Source organism: Equus quagga, chromosome 14 (assembly GCF_021613505.1).
Source record: "Equus quagga isolate Etosha38 chromosome 14, UCLA_HA_Equagga_1.0, whole genome shotgun sequence".
NCBI classification, from domain to species: Eukaryota; Metazoa; Chordata; class Mammalia; order Perissodactyla; family Equidae; genus Equus; species Equus quagga.
Window position 1 is genome coordinate 31,210,417 of NC_060280.1, and position 19,464 is coordinate 31,229,880.

The window sequence follows — 19,464 nt, forward strand, 5'->3', positions numbered from 1 at the left end:
AAGCTTATTTGTTCACAAACAATAAACTGAATATACACACTCAGAGTAAATTAGTTGATGATAAATATATAAAAGAATTAGTAAAAGATATTATATAGTTAGAGGTAACCATATTAATCATTCTGATGTTTTAATTTGCATAATAGTTGCAACTCTACAGTATTCATATCTGTCTTTGTTTCTCATAGCTATTGGATGAACTCCCGATGATTTACAGCTGTTGTATATTTGTGTACTGCATGTAAGTATTTATGTTTAAAATTCACTTGTTTGATGTATTTTAAAATTTATGTTTGCCTCATAGCGAATTAAGTAGTGTAACTAACTCACTCATGTTGCTGGCGATTGTAATAGTGTAGAAGATTATAACTTTGTGATCTAAATGTAGACTATAATCTCTGGGAAGGGTAATAATGTTGTTCATTAACTTTTGTAATCTCAAGACCCTATAGCTAATTTAGATAGACTCTTCCTTAAATTTGACTTAAGTTGTATTTTTGCCTTTCCTTGAGTTATGAATGTGTACAAATTTAAAGTTTTGTATATTATGCCATAAAAATAATATTTATCTACTTTGTACCTGTAATTGTGCTAGGCAGCATACCAAGTCATCTCTAATTCTCACAGTTGTGCAAGATAAATGGGTATTGTTCCCACTTTATAGATGCTGAAGTGAAGCACAGAGAGGTTTAGTAACTTGTTTGCAGATATGAGCAGAGCTTATCTTAGATGTCTTGCCTAAGGTCACGCAGTTAGGAAGTGTCAGAGTTGGAAATTGTACTACAAGTTTAATAGCTTTGCCTTCTAAGTATACTTTCTGTTCTCTAGCACTAATAGTTAAGACTTCTCTGAACCCCTTACGAGATGGTTATCTGATTTCTTTCAATATGGTTGTCACTGATAGCTCAAGAATATCTTCTTCTAAAGATATGTAAAAATCAGAATAGTTTGAAAAAATACGTTATTACAAAGAGCTCATCTGAAACTCTTTCTGTAAAGGGCTAGATAGTAATTATTTTAGGCTTTGTGGGCCTGTGGTCTCTGTTACAGCTCTTGAGCTCTGCTGTTGTAGCGTGGAAACAGTCATAGATAATAGGTAAACAAATGGTTGTGATTATGTTACAGTGAAATTTTATTTACAAAAATAAGGCTTAGGCTGAGAAATTGGCTCTTGGACTATAGTTTGCTACCCTTGACTTTAAAAAATACTTTTAGATGAGCTCCTGTTAATAAGTCATCAAATCGCAGACTTTAAAGGTAAAAGAGATCTTAGAAATCATCTGGGGCAACCACCTTTCTTTACAGATGAGAGCTAGGAGTTGGGTCCAATTCCCACAGCAAATTAATTAGTAAACTGAGAACTGTCCCTCAGCTTGTACCAAAACATAGGCTCAAAGGTTGGATACTTAATTGATGGCTAAATATTTGTTGATATTTCCTTATTTACTGAATCTTTCCTGTGTGTCAGATAGTATCCTAGTGACTAGATATATGAAAAAAGGTTTTATCCCTGCACACAAGGAATTCTCAGTCTGGTTAGGGAGACAGATAAGTAAAGAGACAATTATAATAGAGTGATATTTTCTGTAATAGTGTGTCTTAGTCAGGGATCCTTAGTGGCAAGATGTACAAACCTACTCCGGCCAGCTTGAGTTGAGAGATTTATTTATTGTAGGGACATGAGGAAATTCTATAGGATCCAAAAGCAGGAGAGACAGCCTCACTAGAACTGGAAGGACGGCTTCTCTCTCCCTCCCTCTTTTCTCCATTCCTTTCTCTCCACATGGTTTCAAGTCTTTGTATCTGCTTTGTTTTTCTCTCCCTACAGATCACTTCTCTGCTCATTCATCTGCTCGTTCATTCAGTTTTGTTGCCCAAATATCAGCATCAGATCTTGAATCCGTATGCCTTTATACTTTGACTCTACATGTAGTTGATTCAGTCTAATTCAGTCTGTGGCTCCCAAACTCCACATTTCAGAGGCGAGCCTCTCATTGGCCCAGTTTAAGTCAGGTGCCTACTCCTGGTCCCCACTGCCTCTTGAAGGCTGTAGACAATGTGGGTTCTCTAGGATGAGAATGTGCGTGGGAGGAAATGATGGGCATCACTGGACCTACAGGCATGTATGCAAGTGGCAAAACAGCATTGTATTTGTTTTCCTAGTTATATGTTCCCAAACATGTTTCTTTTTCTCTCTTTTTTTAAGGTTTGAATGTTTCAAGATGAAGAACTCAGTAAACTATCATCTGCTTTTTACCTTAGTTCTCTTCAGTTTAATAGTCACCACAGTAAGTCACATTTTGTTTCTGAAAGGTTAAGCATACGGAATAGCCATTTATGGAATTTGGCACATTTTGCTTCCAGTGTTTGCTTCATGCTTTTCAGACTGAAATGTTTCTGCACGAAACTCACAGATTTGTTCCATTGTTTTCTGTTTAGGTGTTATTTCTCAACAAAAAGTTGAAACAACTTTTTAAAAAATCTGTTTTTTTTTTTTTTGTGGAAGATTAGCCCTGAGCTCACTACTGCCATTCCTCCTCTTTTTTGTTGAGGAAGGCTGGCCCTGAGCTAACATCCATGCCCATTTTCCTCGACTTTATATGTGGGACGCCTACCACAGCATGGCGTGCCAAGCGGTGCCATGTCCACACCTGGGATCTGAACTATCGAACCCCGGGCGGCCGAGAAGCAGAACGTGTGAACTTAACTGCTGTGCCACCAGGCCGGCCCCTGTTTTTTTTTTTTTTAAGGTGGGACAATGTCAAAAGGCAAATATTTAGTAGCAATGGAAAAAAATTAACTTTTTCTCATGGATGGACATGTTACCTCCTATTTGTTAAAAAAAAAGAGATTGGGGGCCGGCCCCGTGGCCGAGTGGTTGAGTTCGCGCGCTCCGCTGCAGGTGGCCCAGTGATTTGTTGGTTCGGGTCCTGGGTGTGGACATGGCACTGCTCATCGGGCCACGCTGAGGCGGCGTCCCGCATGCCGCGGCTAGAGGGACCCACAGCGAAGAGTGTGCAACTATGTACCGGGGGGCTTTGGGAAGAAAAAGGAAAAAAATTAAAAAAAATCTTAAAAAAAAAAAAAAGAGATTGGCTCTGCTCTGTTGGGCCTAGTATGACTATTTAATGGTTAACCTCCTAATACATTGAGATAACTGGTCATTTCTGATTCTACCCTAGTGCTTTTTTTCCTCAAGTGTATTGCATTTTGTATTAAGAGAGACTCATTTGGGGGCTGGCCCCGTGGCCGAGTGGTTAAGTTCACGTGCTCCGCTTCAGCGGCCCAGGGTTTCGCCCATTCAGATCCTGGGCGTGGACATGGCACTGCTCCTCAGGTCGTTCTGAGGCAGCATCCCACGTAGCACAACCAGAGGCTCTCACAACTAGAATATACAACTATGTACTGGGGGGCTTTGGGGAGAAGAAGACGAAAAAAAAAGATGGGCAACAGATGTTAGCTCAGGTGCCAGTCTTTTACAAAAAAAAAAAAAAGAGATTCATTTCAACAAACCTTTATTGCAAACCTACCATATCAGGCAGTAGAAAATACAAAGATGACTGAGAAGCAGTTGCGGTGCTTGAGGAGTACAGTCTAGTAGGAAAGTCAAACATGTAAACAAAGAATTGCATCAAAAGATGGTAAGAGAGGTAAAAACTAGTTATACAATGATGAGATGAAGGCAGATCAATGAAAACTGCTTGAGGGGGTCCAGGAAAACTCCAGAGAGGAGGCACTCCAGCTGAGTGTTAACTGATGATTAGGACTTCGCCACTGTCCACAGGGGTAGAACCTTGGAACAGTAAAATGAATTATCATTTTTAAGTGCTTACTATGTGCCAGATACTGTACTGAATACTTTACATTTATTTTCTCATTAAATCATCACTGCTAATAAAACTGGGAGAGATTTAATATGGCTGGAACGGATGTAACGTGGAGAGCAGTGAATGAATCTAGTGAATTAGACAAATGTCAGATTGTAAAGACCTTTGTACACCATGTTTAAGTTTGAATTTTTATTCTCAAGTAGTGTAGAGCCATTAACTGGTTGAAAGTAGAGGAAAAACATAATTAGATATGTGTTCTAGAAAGATTACTTTGCTTGTAGAGGATGGATTAGGGGAGTTGGAGGCCAGACCCATGACTTTTGCATTTGCGTAGGGCAGATATGAGACTCAAACTGAGGTAAAATAGCTGTGGGGAGGAAAGAAGCTGTCATAATAGCAATCCACACGACTTGTGACCCACTAAGTAGGGGGTTGGGAATGGAGTCAAAAGAAGGAATTGTCTAGAATGATTCCTTAGTTTATGGCCTGTCCATCAGGATACATCTAGTAGGTCCTTAATTAAGATAGGAAACTTGGAGGAAGAGCGGATTTTGCAGGAAATGTAATGTTAGGTTTGTGTCATGGGATAGGGGTAGCTAAGTTCCGTTTGGAATGTGTTGAGATGGAGGTGCCTGATATTAATGATATCTGAGGCTTAACAGGTAAGATGGACTAAAGATGTGGATTGGGGGCTGTCAGGGTATAGGGAGTACTAGAAATGTGGGAATAGATGAACTGGCACAGAGAAAGCATAGACCATTAAGATGACCAAAGATATGACCCTTTGGAACACTGACTTTTTTCTTTTACAGAGATAAACAAAACAGTATAATTTATGATATTATATCCTAAAAGTTACAGTTGATTTGTCTCTCTGACATTCAAAGCCTGTCAGTATGCAAACTCTTTATGATAAAATTAGGATACCTCTTTTCATAATGCCTAAAGATTTCAATAAGAATCAACATTTTTAAAATAAAAATTGTATACATTTAAGATGTACAACATGATGACTTGATATACATAGTGAAATGATTACTACAGTCAAAGTAATTGATATATCTTCTCGCATAGTTACCGTTTGTGTGTGTGATGAGAGCAGCCGAAATCTACTCTCAGCAAATTGCCATTGTTCAGTCCAGTATTATTAATCACCATGCTGTATGTTGGAACACTGACATTTGAGGGTCAGGTGGAAGAAATGAAGCCAGCAAAGGAGACTGAGAACAAGTAATCAGAGTTGTAGGAGAACTCAGAGAGCCTGATGTCACAGAGTACAAAGACATTTCTAGAAGGAGTAACAGTATTAGTTGCCTCTGAGAGGATGAGTGAGATGAAGATTGAGGTTTGACCCATAAAAATTTCGGTTAAAAGACCAAGTAAACGTAATAAGGATATTGTGAGCAGTAGATTGTTGGAAGCAGAAGCTTGATTTCAGTGAGTTGAAAAGGTGAATAGGAGACTGAAGGAGCATTTTCTTATGTTTCTGCATTGCCCTGCATACTCCTTTGCATAAACTACACACTCGTTAATCATGAGAGAATCCTAGAATTTCAGAGGTGAAAGGAAGTCTTGCTACTGTATAAAAGAAAAAAATAAAGTCCAGAGAGATTTATGACTTGTCTGGCCAACCAAGTTCACATGGAGAATTGGTAGGAGAGTCACGACTAGACCCCTTTGTAGGTTAAGAGCTGATGTGGTTGAAACACAGGCTTGGGAGTCAGTCAGATCTGAGTTTGGACCAACACTGTTACTTAAGAAGTGGGACGTTGGGGAAGTTACTGAATCTCTCTCTGCTTTGGTTTTCCTCATCTGTAAAATAAAGATAATTGCATACATTGCATATTAGTTCTGAGAATTAATACCTGGCACATAGTAAGGACTCCATAATTCTTTTGCCTTAAAAACATGTCTTTAGGGGGCCAGTCTGGTGGCATAGTGGTTAAGTTCACTTGCTCCACTTTGGTGGCCTGGGGTTCATGGGTTTGGATCCCAGGTGCAGACCTATACAGTGCTCATCAAGCCATGCTGTGGTGGTGTCCCACATACAAAATAGAGGAAGACTGATGTAAATGTTAGCTCAGTGACAATCTTCCTCACCAAAAAAAAGAAAAAATACCTTTACTAGACATGTCCTTTTGCATTTCTTTTATTAGCAACAGTAGAAACCTGAAACTATAAAAAGGGAGATTAGTATTTTGAAGTAATAGATTTCAGAGATTAAAAGCATTCTTCCTCACTGAGTTTAGACTTACAGATACCTGTATAATGTCTCATACACATCTTACTGTTAAAGCTCTGTGAGTGCTTACTTAAAGGAAATAGCGTGCCCTCGTTGCAATGAGGGTAGGAACTTCCTCCAGAAATAAGAAATTTTGTAACCAAATTATAAAATTATGTAAAATTTTGTGAGCTCAGCACTGCATTAAATGGGGATATAGAGATATCTAAGCACAGTCCTTGCTGTCAGAGAGATTACTACTGCCTTGTAGGGGAGAGAAACAAATATCCTAATAAATGCCGCAAAGTTTATACTTGGACAGTGAGGGTACAAAGGAGGGTGAGTGGTTGCTTCTGCCGAATAGAGAGGGATCAGAAAAGGCCTCGAGCACGAGGTATAGTTTGAGCTGAGTGTTGAAAGATGAGCTTTTGCCGGCAGGGGAGGATTTCTGAATAAAGTAAAGAGCAGCATGTTTAAAGATACAGAAGAATGAAACTAGCGCATTTGGGGAAGCGCTGTATGCTCTGGAGCCTAGGATGAAGGAGACAAGAAGAGAGCAATGAGGCCAAACAGAAAGGCAGGAGTGAGATCATGGAAGGCTTTGAAATTTGGACTTTGTGTTGTAAGTGATGGGAGTCATTTCAGGGTTATAATTTGCATTTTGATTCCTCTCTACCATGTCATTTTAAAGGTGTACTCCTATAGGGCAATAAATGCATGCTAAATCTTAAATAGGCATTGAGCTTAATCACCCACATGGCCGTGGAGCTGAAAACTAGGGTTTGTGTAACGGGGAATGCATCTAGGTGAGTGACTTGTGTGTCTAGGTGAGTGAGTGAGAGGTTTTTGGAAGCAGAGGAAAGCACAAGAAATTTGTTTTAAATGTTTTCACTTATTGAGCACCTATTATATGCTACACTTCCACATATTTTAGCTTATTATTCCTTACTGATATTATTCCTGTTGTCCAAATAGGGAAAAATATGTCTTTTGGTTAAGTGACTTGCTCAAGGCATGTAGCAAGTAAGTGGCAGTCTGACATTTAACTCCTGTCTCTACCTCTAAGCGCTCTAGAGCAGATCTGCTATAGGGATTGTCGGCATAACCTCTTCAGCCCTCTTGAGTATCTGTGCATCTTTGCCCCTCCTTGATACTGATGCGGAGGCCAGGAGACCAGAGTAATGCACAACAGCTTTGAAACATTTAGTTTACCATGGTAAACTAGCAGTAGGGGATCCCCACCTGTGGGTACTAGCCCCTCTGTAGCATGCCAACTAACCTAATTGGTTAGATCTGGCTGGAGTCACATCTAAGCAGCAGGACTACAGAAGCAGGAAATTTACTTGGGATTTGCAGAATTGTTGGAATAGGTTTTCTTCCCTCTCCATAATGCACTTCATTCATATGTGTTTCTTTTAATATTTTGCAGGTTTACCTTAAGGTAAAGGAGCCTATATTTCAGCAGGTAATTTTTAGAAATTATTACACATTTGATTGTTTAGCAATACTTGCTGCCTTGTGTTTTCCTTTTCTAGTAAATTATACGCAGATACAGCTTCTGAAAATGAAATCGTAGATATCCTGAGAAAGTCCATTGTTTAAAACGGAGGTTGCAAATGCAAACGCCTAGAGGAGCCAGGTGTGGATAATAGGAGTATACCTGGGACAGCCAGTGCCCAGGCCCGGCTGGCTGTGGGGAGTCAGTAACGCAGATGCGGCATGGCTCTTAGAAGCAGGAAAAAACCGGAAGCGTTATGCACATACACATATAAAATCTTTTTTATGACAGTATTTTCTAGAAAAGATAGACTGAAAAATCCTTGAATATTTTCCCCTAATGTATATTTTAATGAGACTTTTGTGGGGGAGGTTATTTACATTGAGGGAAGCAAACATAGGAAACTTTGCTGTAGGAAATAATGATTTGAGTGCATCCCACAATGAAACGAGAGTGAAATAAAGTAGCAGACCCTAAATAAAGAGAGCTTTTGTTTATTGAGTGCTACCATGTGCCTGGCACTATGCTCATTACTACACCAGACTCTGATCTCCCCAGCAGTCCCACAAATTAGCAATTATTGTCCACATTTTAAGGGAGATGAGCTCAGAGATATTAATTTGCCCCAGGGTTACACAGTTATCACAGGGCAGAGCCAGAATTGTAACTTAGATTTGTTTAAATCTTGTCTCCCTTTTTTCAACAAAGTAGCAAACAAAAATAAATAAGCACACGTTTCAGGAGTATTGGAGGCTTTGTAGTTTTAGAATATTTTGTGCTTATATAACAAGTAAATGTTCCTGTAACTTTTTAAGCTTAAACTAGACGATAATCATCTGACTGAGATCTGTTTTTTGAAATAAATTCCAAAACCACATTATTGTGCCTTCCTTTTCTACAGGCCAGCTGAAAGTAGATGTCACGGGAGAGGTCATTCTCACTTTCCTGTTGATCATAGCTTGAAATGGTGTCATTGTGTAATTACCCCTTTATTTAGAAAGATTTATTGACACAGTGTAAAAAATGAAGTAAGTTTATTTATATGAAGAATACTTCAGTTTTTATGAATTTCTTGTTTGCCTTTATAAGAAAGAGAAATCATAACCACCAAAAACCAAAATTTAGAAATTTGGGATTAATTTTTATAAGTTTATGACCATCAAGTTCCCATTTTCTATTTTAGACCTATTTTGACAGTATGTTTATGTAATAAAAGTAAACAATTATTCATATAACTTCCAATGCTGCAATTTCTATGTGTTTTTCCCGTCATAAATATTGTCTTGTCTGTATATGGTGGGGATGAGGTTTGCTGATAGGAGGGGAAGCAGGATGAAAGCTTACAGCTATGGTTTATATCCTAAGCCTAGAGATTACAAATCAGGATAGAGAAGTGCAGAAGGAGGGCAGTGCTCAGGTAAAGTGGATAAGCAACTGAGGGTAGAAGACATTCATTCATTCAACAGATGTCCACTGTGTACGTTCTCAGTACCAGATTCTGAGCTGGGAGTTGGAAGGAGAGAGGCAGCAGAGCAGAGACTTTAAAATCTGAAGTCAGGCAGACCTAGATTCAAATCTAGTCTCTCCACTTACTAGCAGGTTTGAGCTTTGGTTTCCTAATTATTCAACAAACACTTTTTAACGGCCTTCCAATATGCCAGATGCTGTCCTAGACACAGGAGATATACTCATGAATGAAATAACGAAGTCCCTGCTCTTAAAGAGCTCATCATACTGCATCTCTGAAATTGGTATAGTAACCTCCTGAGGTTGTCTGAGGTGGAATGAGACAATGCGTGTAAAACCCTTAGCACATAGTAAACACTCTGAATGTTAGCTAATACCAAAGCAAATAAGACATGGCTGCTGGTCTCAAGGAGCTCACCGTCTGGTCAGGAAGATAGACTTGTAAAAAATATGTGTAGTTTATGTCTTGTAACGCATATGCAGAAGCAGTGCTAACATAGACGGGCACAATCTGCCTGCTTAGATGACTCAGGGTAGGATTACAAAATACATCTATTGCATACAGCTACATTATTACTTACTCTGGTATTGAAAAACAAGTTAGGGAAAGTGACCCACTATTGTGATCCAATGGTATTTCTCACTGCTTTATTTGAGCTTTATTCAAAGAGGCCTTTGCCTCAGATGTCTAACCTGGAATGTCCTGTGCTGATCTAAGTAGTTAGAATTGATACTTTCTGTTTATACTTAGGGCTTTTAAAAATCTATCCCTGATTATTTTCTGAGTATCATTCTTAAGAAAAAAGAACTGCTTTTTATGAGAATCTTCTATTTGTCAAAGTTTAGAGTATTGCTCTCATTCTTTCATATGACTGTTGGTATTCTTATGTACCAAAACTTAGAAAAATTGTTTAGGAATTTCTAAGTGGAAAAATTGTTTGGGAATTTGTGGGTAGATTTATAATAACTTTTAAGATCTTTAAAATTATGGAAAAGGAGAAGAAAGCAATGTTGTCTAACCTGAAGGACCTCTAACTTGAGAGTTTAGAATCTTGATTTCTTACCACTTTGATTTCCTGAGCTTTGGAATCTTGTTTTTTGCCACTTCACTATCCATGGGCAAATTTCATGCTGTGCCTGTTCTTACCTATAATACCCCATTCTCATCTGTAAAATGTTCAAAACTGGGAGAGGTATTATTTCACAACGATAATGTAAAAATAATTAATATAAGATAATGCAAAGCACAAGGCAATAAACATAGTAACACAGTGTGATACTAAAAATACACATTAAGATGGAAGGTGACATGCATAAATTTCTACCTGTGATAATCACGAAAGCTTCTGAAAGGAGATATTTGAGTTGGGCCCAGATAAGTATGTAGTGATATACAGTTAAGAGTTAATAAACACTTTAAAAGTATCTGTCGCCAGCAGGATGATTGCTAATCAGATTAGCTTCCCTGAGGGAGAAAATACTGATAACAGTCCTACTTTACTGTATCAAATCCAAGGTGATGCAAACATCTCCAAAGGAAACCCAGTGCTGTTTGTTTAATTCAGTGCCCTTGCAAAGGACAACACTCAAATCACATCGCTGTCACACTCAATAGAGACACCAGTATATCTTAAGAAGGAAACAAAAAGAAAAGCATGCATGAGAAGAGATTAAAAGACCATTTAAGAACAATGGAATACTACTCAGCTGCAAAACAGAACAAAATCATTCCATTTGCAATAACATGGATGGACCTTGAGAGAATTATGTTAAGTGAAATAAGCCAGCAAGAGAAAGATAATCTGTGTATGACTCCACTCATATGAGGAATTTAAAACTATGGACCAAGAACAGTTTAGTGGATACCAGGGGAAAGGTGGGGTGGGGGGTGGGCACAAAGGGTGAAGTGGTGCACCTACAACATGACTGACAAACATTAATGTACAATTGAAATTTCACAAGATTGTAACCTATCAATAACTCAATAAAAAAAAAGAGAGACAAAAAAAAACATTTAAGAAGTTAGTGAACTCTCTTTAAGTAGCTAACTGACAAATCAGTAATTGAATATCTCAGATGAGATCTCATCTAATGTCTCAAAGAGTCCTGTTGCTTAAAATCTTCCTGCCAAAGCAGATGTCGCCTCAAGATTGTTTCTAGACATGACTGTCATGTCATTGCCTTCCAGTTTGACCCTCAGAGTTTGCAAGAAGGAACACACTATGTACACAATTTGAAAAATGGGAACTTAAGCAGATATATTTAAATTTTATTCTTTTCTTCATTTGTGCCATTTTATTACAAATTGGAGATGTAAGAAAACTACTGTGTAAGCACACTTGGAAAGGAAGCAAAAGAAGCTAACATTTTTGAGTGTCTGCTCTGTGCTAAATATTGTATAATCTGTCGTGTAGTTTATATAGATTGACTTACCTGTTATCTTGCTAAAATATCAGCAAACCTGTGTAGAAATTCTCACCTTCATTTTATAGGTGAGATAGATAACTGAGAGTCAGAAAGGTTAAGTAATTTGCCCAATATTTCTCACCTAGTTACTGCAGAGCTAGAAATTGAACCCAAGTGTTTTTATTCCAAAGCCCATATTCCTTCCATGATATGATGATGCCCCTGCAGCAGAATCTGTACTTTGAAATCTAATTTATCAGAAAGATTCATTTTTAAAAAGAATGAAAAATACTATTTAGATTTTAGTGTGATGATGAAATTATTAGAAAAAATGTGAAGACTGAATATGTAAAACTTAGGTAGAGCTAAGCCAGAATTCAGTTATCAACTTTAAAAACTGCCCAGAGTCAAATATAAGTGAAGTACTTTGGGAATAAAAAGAGATTAAGTAATTTCTATAGAAGGATTTCAGCAAGACTTCACACAGGAGATGATGTTTGAGTAGGATTTATTTGACCATTGAAATTTTTTTGTTTATTTATTTTTTTTGCTGAAGAAGATTAGCCCTGAACTAACATCTGTGCCAGTCTTCCTCCACTTTATTTGTGGGTCAGGTGGTATACATCCGTGCCCATCATCCAAACGCATGAACCCGTGTCACTGAAGCAGAGCGCACCAAACTTAACCTCTATGCTACAGGGCCCAACCCCCGTAGAACTTGTTTTTATACATTATCTCTTAACATCTCCCAGCACAATAGTATTCTGGGGGATACTATTTGGGAAATCCTGTGCTAAAATACAAGCTCCTGCAGGACATAAGAGAGGAAGGAAGACTGGTCCAAATTGGGAAGCACTAGATGTCATGCTAAAGTTTGGATCTCATGCTTTGCCATTGACGGAGGCATGGCATTCTAAGATCTATGTCAGATGCTTCTGGCAGTCATGTGTAGGAGGGATTAGAAGGCTGTATAGTTAGGATTTTAAATCATTTCTAAGTGTCTACAAAAGCTTTTCTTTTTACCATTAGACCTCATTGCCTTATGAGACTTGTGAAGTTGTTTTATAGTTACAAAGTAATATCTACATTTAGCCTTTTAGCATTTAAACTATCATCTAATTATGTAGGAAACACCAACCTTTTAGTCTTATCATATAAGAGTAACTTATATTAACTCCCAAAATAAAATGCTTCCTTACATCCCTATTTTGACTATAATTATAGGAAGATGAAACCACAGTCACTAGTTCAGTCTCTTTATTTTACAAGTGAGAGTCCAAGGCCAAGGTAAATGAAATGACTTGTTTAAGATTATATAGTGAGGCAGTAATCAGTTTGTAGAAAAATCTAGATCCCCCAACCCCAGCCCTTGGCTTTTTCTGTTAGAGGTTCTTTACCATGTTTGGGCAATTAATTATGATAATTATGATTGTCATTAATGTACTGAGTGAGTCAATTACAAACTCCAAATGCCTAAATCCCATTTCCTGTCACCACAGGTTCCCGCTTACTGGGGCTTTATCCACAAATCCCTACGTGATGTCCCACTCTGATGAATTGTTCTCTTTTCTTTCTTTAATTATTTTATTGAGGTCATATCAGGTTATAACATTATATAAATTTCAGGTGTACATTATTTTATGTCAGTTTCTGAATAGACTGCATTGTGTTCACCACCAGTACTCTAGTTTTATCCGTCACCATACAGATGCGCCCCTTACCCGTGTTGTCCGCCCGCCCCCGTCTGATGAACTGTTCTTGATCACAGGCGAGCTGAGTGCCTTTCTCCCAGAGTGAAAGACTTGAGCTCCCTCTGGAGATTCAAATGTGAAATTAATGATTATTCTAGTGGGTTAGTATGGAATTGTTTCTTTATTGTTTAAATATGTCTATTTTTAGACACTACCAAACTTACAGAAAAGTTGCAAGAACAGTACAAAGAACCTTTTTCCCCTGAACCACTTGAAAGTATGTTGTCAACATGTTGGAACATGATCACTTAAGATAGTGTCCACCAGACTTCTCCACTGTAAAATTATTGTTTATCCCCTCAAAATTAATAAGAACTTTGTAGTAGCTTTGAGATTTATGAAAATACTCTGTTAATTATTAAACTTTCAACTTATTTATTTTTATTTCTGTGGACTCATATATTCCTACTTTATTCAATGAATTATGATTTGTTACTCATTTATTTTGGTTTACAGATTGTCTGAGATCTGGTGTTTGTGTCCTTTTGACATGTTCCCATCATGCTTTGAGTATTCCTTACTCTTTGGCATGAGAAGATGTTCCAGGCTCATCTTGTTCTTCCCCTGCCCAGGCCTGGAGTCAGCCATATCTCCACGGAGCCCTAGATCCTTTTAGTGGAGAATGGAATTTAGAAACCAGATCCAGGTGCTAGATATTCGATGACATATGTGTCTCCTCTACTAGACTGAGCTCACTGAGGTCAGGAATAGTGTGTCTTTTCATCTTGGAATGATGGATGCCTAGTCCAGTGGCTATCACCCAGTCAATATTCAGTGAGCACTTGTTAGAAAATAAACTGGTCAGTTATGTGGAACTCCTCTCCGTGTTTTGGCTTAATCGGAGGAATAGACCGTAAGGAATGAGTTATGGAGAATGTTAACTCTGAACAAATATTGAAAGTCAGTCTTCCTCATTATCATCAGAATAATTATTGTATATCTACAGTCTCCAAGGGCCCACACTACAGCCCTATCCCACTTACTTTGCCCTCTTTTACCTCTCAGTTTCATCTGTCTTCAAATCTTTCCACACAGGCATCTGACTGCCAACTCACAGAACAAAACATTTGTCTTTTTCTGCTTTTCTCAAAATACCTTACCTTTCTTTTTAACTGATAAATAAAAATATAATATGCTTTTTTCCTAGGCTATAGGTTCCTTGAAGATAAATACCAGGTCTCAGTTTATACACAGCATATTTCTAGGATGCTTTAGCAGAGAGAAAACACTAATATTTTCATAGTCTTTGGAGCTTGGAGACTGAAAAAATAATTAAATATGGAAAGCTATAAAAATTCCTCATAGGGCTGGCCTGGTGGCCCAGCGGTTAAGCGTGCCTGTTCCAGTTCGGCGGCCCAGGGTTTACTGGTTTGGATCCCAGGTGTGCACATGGCACCACTTGGCAAGCCATGCTGTGGTAGGCGTCCCACATAGAAAGTAGAGGAGGATGGGCACGGATGTTAGCTCAGGGCCAGTCTTCCTCAGCAAAAAGAGGAGGATTGGCAGATGTTAGCTCAGGGCTAATCTTCCTCAAAAGAAAAAAAAACCTTGTAAAAATATTTTTAGATGAAAATTGCAAGGAGCAGAAAAGTATGTATTCTATTTTCTTTTTTATTTTAAAAAATGACTAATATTAGACTATGCATAGGAAAAAAGTTGCGAGTGTCATGTTGCCACCTCTAGCTGCCAATCTTTTACACTTGGACATATTGCCAGCTGAACAAAATGAGTCTTCTATAAAAACAGAAGGAGAAAATGGATACTGAGTAGACCACTAGGAGGTTCTGCCACAGATTCCTAGGGGAGAATCAGAATATATGGGGTGGAGGTGCTTGTGGAGAAAAGAAAATTAATTTGCAAAAGCCCCGTTACGCTGCCAGGGTATAGGTTCTGTCTTATCCAGCATTTGCTATGTCTAATGTACTCCCTGACAATCCGTTCTGCTTGACTTCTGTATGCTGATGATTTATGTATCTGTTTCTTTAGCTCACATTTTTCTTGTAAGTTTAGACCCAGATAATCCAACTCCTGCCAAAGAGCTCTACTCGGATACCTCAGCAGCAACTCAAACTCTGAATATATCTAGAAATGAAGTTGCCATTTTCCTCCCCAATCTTTCTTCTCTTCATGTATTCTCTAACCCAGTAAACAATTTCACCATGCACCTAACTGCCCAAATCATAAACCAGGCCATCATTGACTTTCCCAATGTTTCCTAACTCCCATATTAAATTAATTGTCAGTCCCAGCCCTAAGTATCTCCCTAATCTGTCCATTTCTCTCCATTCCGCTGATACTGGCCTAGTTCAGGCCCCATCTCTCGCCTAGGTTACTGCAATAGCTTATCATTGGTCTGTTTTCCATCAGTCTTACCTCCCTCCAATTCATTCTCCACCCAGCAAGACAGGGACGTCTTTCTAATACGTGAATGATCATGTTGAGCTACTACTGGAACTGTCATTGAGTTCCATAGCTCTTAAGATAGCATCCAACTCCTTAACGTGACTTGGAAAGCCAAACTTGACCTCTACTTACCTTTCTGGCTCCATTTTTCTCACTCTTTGCTCCAACAATGTATTCTAGACATGCTGACTTTCTTCTAGTCCCCAGAATATAAGCTATGCCAGTTACTCTCTTCCACTTTCTCTTAATAATGTTTCAGTTATTAATAATAATGCTTCTCCTACTAGTGCTTCAGTTATAAAATATCATATCCTCCATGAAAGTCTTTCTGATCTTCGTAAGTCTGGATTAGGTAGCCTTCCTACATGTTTACAAAGTACTCTGTCCAGTCCCTCTCACAGAGTTAAAATACTACATTTTAATTGCCTGGTTACTTATCTCTCCTCACTAGACTGTAATTGCTGTGAGGACAGGGAGCACGCCTTTACTGTTCACCGTTACAGCAGTGTGGCTACACTTATGGATTCAAGCTGGCAATCAGACTCTCACAGGCTTTAATCTAATACTGTGTTTACTTAGCTTTATAGGAGGATAGAAGTTGGAGGATACAGCAGGTACAACACTATCATCGGGAAATTCAGAGCTGTCCATGTACACAGCTTCTTTTGCCCTCTCATCCGCATAAGTTACATACAGCTGCAGGGATGAGAGCTAAGCGCAGTCGAGGTTGTTGTAACACATAGAAGCTACAGCCCCTTTTTCTGATCATTCTTTATAATAGGCATCTTTTAGACTGTTCTGCTGCGGATCCCAAGCCTCCAACCTAGATACAGTCCTTCACCACAACCACAGCAGACACAACATTCCCCATTTATCTTAACTGTTGTATTCAAGGCTGGGACACTGAGGTCATTTTCAACCAGGCCTGCATCAGCCCACTCCGGATCTTAACCCTTTACTCACAGCACTATATCCCCTCGGTGTAGTATAATACTCAATAAACGCTTGTTGAATTCCACTTAATAGAGACCGCAAGTAGTAGGCAAGAGTCATATCAAGGCCTCATAAGAGAGTCCACCTAAAACATCAAGATATAGAAATGTTGAAAGTAAACGTATGGGAAAATGTAAACCATGCTAACACTAAGCAAAAGAAATATGATATAGTTGTTTTAATATCAGACAAAATAGACTTTAAGGGGACAGCGTTTCTATTGATAAAGAGGGATTACTTCATAGTATTAGAAGTATTCAATTCATCAGAAAATTATGATAATCAAAATTTATATGTACCTCTAATGTATATAATGCCTCAAAATATATAAGGCAAAGATTGACAGAACTAGAAGAAAAAGAATACAAATCTATAATCTTAGGTGACTTTAATACATAGCTTTCAGTAATTGATAGAGGATATAGAAGATTTAAACAACATGATTAAAAAACTTGACCAATAGGGCAAATGTAAAATACCGCACCCAGCAATCGCAGGAACACGTTTTTCTGTAGCGCTCAGAGAACAGTTACGAAAATTGACCATGTGCTTGCTCACACAGCAAGTCTTAAATTTCAAAGTATTGGAATCAGAGTATAATTTTTGACTATAATGACTTATGTTAGAATATAAGTAATATAATTCTAAATAACACATGGATCAAAGAAGTCATAGAAATTGGAAAATATTTTGAATCATAATGAAAAAAATACATGTTAAAACTTGTAGGATTCAGCAAAATTAGTACTTGAAGGGAAATATCTAGCCTTAAAATGTGTATAGCAGAAAAAAATCTAAAAAAGGAAAGATTTAGCATATATGTCAAGAAGAGAGGGAAAGATAAAAAGAAAAATGAATACAATAGAAAACAAACATACTATAGGGAAAGTCAGCAAAGCCAAAAAGTGCTTCTTCAAAAGACAAGTAAAATTAACAAACCCTTGGTGAATTCAAGGGAGAAGAAGGCAAGCACAAATAATATCAGAAATGAGGAGATACCACATGAAGTCCTAGAGGCATTAAAAAGTTAATTGAATATTATGAACAACTTTATGCCAATACATTTAAATTTTTATTTTTTTTAATGGACAAATTCCTGGAAAACTTAATACAGCAACTTAATAAAAAATAGAAATCCTAGGGGCCGGCCCCATGACTGAGTGGTTAAGTTTGTGTGCTCTGCTTCCACAGCCCAGGGTTTTGCCAGTTCAGATCCTGGGCATGGACATGGCACTGCTCATCAGGCCACGCTGAGGCCGCGTCCCACATAGCACAACCAGAGGCACTCACAACTAGAATATACAACTATGTACTCGGGGGCTTTGGGGAGAAAAAGGAAGAATAAAATCTTTAAAAAAAAAAAAAAAACCACAATGAGATACCACTACACACCCAACAAAATGGCTAAAATCAAAAGGACTTTATAGGGGCCGGCCCCGTGGCTGAGTAGTTAAGTTCGTGCACTCTGCTTTGGCAGCCCAGGGTTTCGCTGGTTCGAATCCTGGGAGCAGACATGGCACCGCTTGTCAAGTCATGCTGAGGCAGCATCCCACATGCCACAACTAGAAGGACCCACAACTAAAAATACACAGCTATGTACCAGGGGGCTTTGGGAGAAAAAAAGGAAAAATAAAATCTTTTAAAAAAAGGACTTTATAGTACCAAGTGCTGGCTGGCAAGGATGTTAAGGAACCCTCATACACTGCTGGTGGGAGTGTTAATTGGTATAACCACTTTGGAATACAGTTTGTGTAAACTACTAAAGTTGAATTTATGTATACTGTGTGATCCAGCAGTTTGACTCCTAGGCATATGCCCAAAGAAATCCCTGAACATATACACCAAAAATATATATTAAAATGTTTATAGCAGGGTTATTATAAATAGCTAAAAATCAGACCCCAGTGTCCATCAGCAGTAGAATGAATGTGTAAAATACACATATTCAAATAATGGAATATTAGATAGCAGTGAAAACTAATACGCCACACAGTTCATATAACAAGTTAAATGAGGCTCACAAACATAATACTGAGTAAAACAAGCTTGACACAAATAAATATATACTATAGAGTTCTTTTTTTTTGTTTTTTTTGTGTTTTTTTTGAGGAAGATTAGCCCTGAGCTAACATCTGCTGCCAATCCTCCTCTTTTTGCTGAGGAATACTGGCCCTGAGCTAACATCCGTGCCCATCTTCCTCTACTTTCTATGTGGGACGCCTACCACAGCATGGCTTGGCAAGCGGTGCCATGTCCGCACCCGGGATCTGAACTGGTGAACCCTGGGCTGCCGAAGCAGAATGTGTGCACTTAACCCCTGCACCACTGGGCCAGCCCTAGAGTTCCATTTATAATGAGGTTCAAAACAGGCAAAACTAAACTAATGTTAGAAGTCAGCATAGTGGTAAACCTTGGGGAAAGAGGTTATTTTTTGTGTGATAATCATCAAACTGTGTTTATCTTTCGAGCACTTTTCTGTGTGTGTGTTATAGTTCAATTTTTAAAGTTTTTTAAAGCTAAGAAAGGAACGAGTAAGTAAGAAAATGACAATCAAATGAAAAAATAGGTTTGAACAATAGAGGACATCAAATGGCCAGTAAACATAACATACAACGTTCAGCTTGTAATCAGGGAAATACATATTAAAAACCACATAGATTGACAAAACTTTAGAAGTCTGACTATAGCATGTGTTGGTGAGTATGTGGCACAAAAGAAACACTCATACACATTGATTGGAGTAAACATTGGTATAAACACTTTGGAAAATAGTTTGACTTTTTCAGTAATTTTGATAATGCACATAGCATCTCACCCAGCAGTTCCATTCCTAAGTACATAGCCTAGAGAAACCTGCGTGCATGTGCACTGAGAGGGGTAAGAATGTTCATAGCA

At 38.2% G+C, this 19,464-nt stretch overlaps 1 protein-coding gene across 2 annotated transcripts in view; it reads left to right on the forward strand.

The window, feature by feature from the left end:
* Positions 1–19,464, forward strand: part of ACER3 (alkaline ceramidase 3) — a 147,102-nt gene that overhangs the window by 94,665 nt on the left and 32,973 nt on the right. For both annotated transcript variants that reach the window (XM_046685662.1, XM_046685663.1), the window contains exons 4-6: positions 189–241; positions 2,207–2,288; positions 7,481–7,516. In XM_046685662.1, coding sequence (XP_046541618.1) covers positions 189–241; positions 2,207–2,288; positions 7,481–7,516 — 171 coding nt within the window. The remainder of the gene's footprint in view (positions 1–188; positions 242–2,206; positions 2,289–7,480; positions 7,517–19,464) is intronic.